This window comes from Mugil cephalus, chromosome 14, assembly GCF_022458985.1.
Source record: "Mugil cephalus isolate CIBA_MC_2020 chromosome 14, CIBA_Mcephalus_1.1, whole genome shotgun sequence".
NCBI lineage: Eukaryota > Metazoa > Chordata > Actinopteri > Mugiliformes > Mugilidae > Mugil > Mugil cephalus.
The window spans coordinates 495,833-500,855 of record NC_061783.1 but is presented as its reverse complement, the minus strand read 5'-3'; the positions used below and the strand labels follow the sequence as shown (position 1 = coordinate 500,855).

General features: G+C 43.7%; 1 protein-coding gene across 1 annotated transcript; it reads right to left on the bottom strand.

Annotated features, from left to right (window-relative positions):
• Positions 1-1,147: 1,147 nt before the first annotated feature.
• Positions 1,148-4,185, bottom strand: LOC125020196 (E3 SUMO-protein ligase ZBED1-like). Its single transcript, XM_047605503.1, has 5 exons — positions 3,443-4,185; positions 3,057-3,180; positions 2,698-2,837; positions 1,561-2,610; positions 1,148-1,481 (listed from the first exon to the last, which is right to left on the bottom strand). The coding sequence occupies exons 1-4, from the start codon at positions 4,049-4,051 to the stop codon at positions 2,101-2,103; spliced, it is 1,383 nt and encodes a 460-aa protein (XP_047461459.1). The 5' UTR covers positions 4,052-4,185; the 3' UTR covers positions 1,148-1,481; positions 1,561-2,100.
• Positions 4,186-5,023: the final 838 nt, after the last annotated feature.

Here is a 5,023-nt window from a genome sequence, read left to right as displayed (position 1 = left end):
ATCGGTCAGTATCCAACTTACTAATTTTAAGCAAAATTATAGAAAAAAAATGTTTTTATTCAAGTAAATGATTTCTTGAGTAGGAGCAACATCTTAGAGAAGCACATGAGATGAAAAGAACAGTCACGGGAAAAGGGGGTTTGGATTGGAATGCAAGGCATTCAAAAGTAGATGGTTCAGGCAGAGATAGGGGGGACAGTTTCAGGTCACTGCGGTAAATGACAGCTAGACCACCACCCCGACCAGTGCGTCAGGCTCTCTCCAAATAACTGTATCCAGGGGGACAGGCTTCATTTAACATAAGATAGGCCTCTGGCTGATGCCAGGTCTCAGTAAGGCACATTACATTAATGTTCTTATCGAGGATGTGGTTGTGTATAAGGCAGGATTTATTTGTGAGAGATTGTGTATTCAACAGCTCTATTTTGAGGGTTGATGGGGTGGTGGACTGTAGAGGCCGAAGTAGACTGAAGTCCACTCCACGATTTCTGTCCGGTTTGAGGTGAAGAGGTGTCTTGGTGTTACCATTAATTGATCCAGGTGCAGCGGCGCTCTGATGACGTGGCAGTAGTGCGACAGTGCGCGCAACAGACCAAAGGGATGGGATGGAGTGGCCAGACTGGGAATAAACAAACTTTCTGCGGCAGCTTCTATGGATGTAGCGGGGTCTGCGTAGAAGTCCAAGTTGTTTAATGGCTGGGAGACAGGCTGGAGTGCTGTAATTTTGTAGATTGAGCAGATGCGGGATGGAGTATTTTAACGTCATGCCGATGAGGTGCCGGGTCAAGACGGGTGCGGAGTTGATAGCCATTTTCCATGGACTGGCAGACCAGAGGTGGGAAAGAGTCAGACACAGCGGGATAATCCACAGTAGTGATGGGACGATGATACCTCAAGGAGTGTATTGACACACTAAACAAACTGTGTCGGCACTGTATTGATACTGTGTTGGTCACCCAACAGCGACCCCTGCAGTAGTTATAAAATCATTGCAGGTAAAGAAATTCCTTGTTCGTGTAAATGCTAAAACTGAGTTGGTATGTAAAATATAGCAAATTAGAGTAAAAATTCAGAGTTACAATTTTTTAACTTATGTGCACATTTGTCAACTTAACTGTTAAATCTCATGAAATAAAAGACAAAAAAGTGATTAGTTCATGAATTTTTATTGAGAAACAAAAGTTTTTGGAGTGTCTTTGCTCCAAGGCGATTTCTCCTCTTACACACCAGCTCCCCAGCCTTGGAAAATACTCTTTCGCATGGTACAGACGATGATGGTGAGCAGAGAGTTTTAAGTGCAAGTTGATGAAGATTTGGGTATATTTTCTGGTTCCATTTCCAATATTGCAAAGGATCTTGGTTTCTGTGTGTGTTTGTTTCTGCCAGGTAGCGTTGGACTTCAATAATGGAGTCAGCTGTTGCGTTCCTCGTCCTCTGGGTCTCTGCAACCTCCATATCTAGAGTCTTCCAGAGATTGTGCCCTAAAAAAATAGTTAATCATTACTTTATTATCACATGATGTATCATATCACAAAGTGCCACAGAAATGTATTTTCATACCTGAACTGGGTTCTGACCCATGTGAAGAGCTAGGCTCTTCTTCTCTTGGGTCAGGCTCTTGGCTCCTCATTTCTTCTGCACATTCTGACTGCAGTCTCTTCACCGCTTCACTTGCCTTTTGCTGACTAACAAATCCATTCTTCTTAAATCTGGGATCTAACAGAGTTGCCAGAGTCATCACACTAAGAGATTCCATGCCGCAAATAGCGTCAGTTAGCCGCTTCCTCAGGTTTTCAGCCAGTTGCTGAGCAGCTGTTTTTGTCACTGTTGTGGCCTGACGTTGAAGCTCAATGTGGAGCATTCTCATCATGGGAATGACCTTCGACCCAGAGACCCTTTTTTCCTCAGACAGTTCTCTTGTAGCTTGGTCAAAAGGAGCAAGAACCCTGAGCATCTCTTCAATGATCTGACATTCTTCTGGAGTCAGTGGAGTGATGTCACGTTTTAATGAGGCCAGTGACACCCAGACTGCCTCCTTCTGCTCAGTCATCCTTTCAAACATTTGGTAGGTACTGTTCCATCGTGTTGGCACCTCGTTTATTAATTTATGGCCCGGTGTTCCCAGCTGTTTAGCTCTTTAGCAGTCACGCTCGATCGAAAGTATGTCACAATGTGTCGTGTTTTGTTGCGTATTTCAGTTATTGTTGGTATTTGATCACATGATTTTCTCACAATTATATTCAGGGAATGGGCTATACAAATGGTATGCCGTATTTGCAGCATTCGAGCACATGCAGTCATGTTTGCTGCTGCATCAGTGACAAGACACCTGACCTTTCCTGCTATGCCCCACTCCTCCATGAGGCTCCTTTTAACCGTGGCAATGTTTTCTGCTGTGTGTTTCTGAGGAAAATGCTGCACTGCCAAGACTGATGAATGGAGTTCATGGCTTTCTTTGTCCATATAGTGTCCAGTAACAGCTAGATATGCCTCCATATTCATAGACGTCCACATATCAGCTGTTAAAGTAACAGCAACGGCACTCTGGAGGTCCTTTTTGGTTTTCTCCTTTTCCTCCTCATATCTCTGGCTCACCAAGTCCTTGATGGTCTGAAAATAACCATACAAATACTGTTACACCAATAAAATATAGTTATATAGTTAGTACAAACATATAATAAAAATTCTAAAACATACCTTCCTGCTTGGTAGAGCATACAAGGGTACAATAAGCTTCAGGAGCTCCCTGAATCCCTCATTTTCAACAAAGCTGAGTGGCTGACAGTCTTTGATGATCATATTGACCACTGCCTCATCCACTGCTTGCTTGTTAGGAACTGCAAGCCAAAAGGAACTATCTTGTCAAAAGCTTAATAAAAGGACTGTAATTTTTACAAACAATATCAAACAGACATAAGACGACATGGTGGTGTAGTGGTTAGCACTGTCGCCTCACAGCAAGAAGGTTGGAGGTTCGATACCAGGCCTGGAGCCTGTCTGTTTGCATGAATGTTTTTTTTTTTTTAGCACAATTTTTAGAGAGAATTTCAACATACCTGGGGTACTCTCACGAGTATCTGCCAATTCTTCATTGCCATGCCGAGCTCTATAATGCCTCAGCATTGATGAAGTGCTCTTATTGATATAAGATAGCTCTGTGGAGCAGAGCCGACACTTCACCTACAATAACATAAAAAGTTAATTTATCTGAAAACAATTCAAACCTCTTACCAAAACATTGCATTCACTTGTTAAAAAAATAGACACCCTATCTCATGATAACGAGATCAGGATCTCGTAATTACATGATAACATGAATAAAGCAACTGTAAGGCTCTTTAACTGACTATCATATGTATCACAGGTCATTCACTTGATGAACTGATAAAGTGAGTGCAATGCGCCACCGTAAAAATAGTATATAAAGGAGAAAAAGATTTACCTTGTTTGGCGTCACAAGATCAAAATTATTCCACACCGGGGTAAACTTCCTAGGACGATCCATGATCAAGCAAAACTCCATCCGACAAACCCACGACATGTTGATACAGTTCGTCTCCTTATAAACACACTTTGGCGCGGCACATCCAAACGATACAGTTCCTGTATCGGTTACGTGATTCTTTCTTAAAGCAATACACGCACCGATACGAGGTTTCCCTCTTGAGCTCTCGGCACAGTGCTGATGCACCAGTGTCGCTCGTCCCATCACTAATCCACAGCATGGCAGGAGATCCGAGCGAGACAGTTGAGAAGCTGTCCGGGCGGTATCCAGCGGCCCGCAAATTGTCCGGCCGGCTAGCAAGTGGCTGCTCGCTAATCCAGGTGATGCTACCGCGTCCAACCGACGATGGTTACTCGGGCGGTGGATTGTTTGCCCAGAGGAGCCGGTATTGGTGCTGGTATCGATGGACAGTGACCAAGGCGGCAGGATCCAACAGTCAGCGGCAGAAAGTCCGCAGGAACCATTTCCACTCCAAGCCGGCGTACCCGCAACAACAGATGGCCAGAAGCAACAGGTAGCCAACAACACGGGTGAAAGAGCATTCATATAGTCCAGCAAAGATATACAATATAAATATGTAGCAAAGTGTCCTCTCCTCTTTCTTCTCTGGCTCCCCTCCTCTAATATCTTATCATTTTATTTTCTATCTCTCATAATTTACTAACCACTGTGTCTTACTCTCTCCCCTCCGCTCCCCTCCCCCTCCATCTTCTTGTGAGGGTCTCTGGTCTGGAGTGCTGAATATCTGACCTGTGGGGTTCTAAACTATGTCTGCTGTCGTGGCCTCATCAACCAGCCCAGTCTTCATGGTCTGGAGTGCTGTGTATCAGACCTGTGGAGCTCCATAAACTACATCTGCCCCAGTCATCATGGCCTCCTCCAGTTGTCCACTCCTACCTAGATAATCAATTCACCAACCTGCCCATAATTCCTGTTATACTCACAAACTGTCACATAAGAGCATCAGCTATGTGTTATATTACTAGATCCTGCATGTTTCCTTCAGCTTGATGTATGTATCTATGACAGAAGTTTGTTTATCTTGTTTCTCCTGCTCTTCTTTTCTCTCTATCTTCTCTGCTTCTACGCGGGTGGCCTTCGGCAGATGGGTCTCTCCATATGAGCTGGGTTCTGCTCAAGGTTTCTTCCTGTTAAAAGGGAGTTTTTCCTTGCCACCGTCACCCTCAGGCTTGCTCTGGAGGTTGCAGGCTGGTTTTTGTGAAGCGTCTTGAGACAATTTGTATTGTTATTGGCGCTATATAAATAAAATCGAATTGAATTGAATTGAATTGTTTCATGGCATAGGTGCGGTTCGCACAAAATAATAACATTGGCATGCCTGCCAGCTGGACCAGAGACAAAAAAGCAGTTTAGATGAAGTATAGGCTATTGGATAGTTATTTGGAGCAGATAGTTTCAACTTAGCCTAAATCTGAATGTAAACTGCAATGTGCTGATAAACTTTTAACCTTCTCTAGGACCTGATTGGTTCAAACCCTTTAAAAAAAACTTGGTGGT

Excerpts from the sequence above, each read along its gene's own strand:
- LOC125020196 (XM_047605503.1), bottom strand. The coding sequence starts at position 4,051 with ATGAATGCTCTTTCACCCGTGTTGTTGGCTACCTGTTGCTTCTGGCCA. Across the intron at positions 3,181-3,442 it reads ATCTTGTGACGCCAAACAAG|GTGAAGTGTCGGCTCTGCTC; the intron begins GTAAATCTTTTT and ends ATGTTATTGTAG. Across the intron at positions 2,611-2,697 it reads ATGCTCTACCAAGCAGGAAG|ACCATCAAGGACTTGGTGAG; the intron begins GTATGTTTTAGA and ends GGTTATTTTCAG.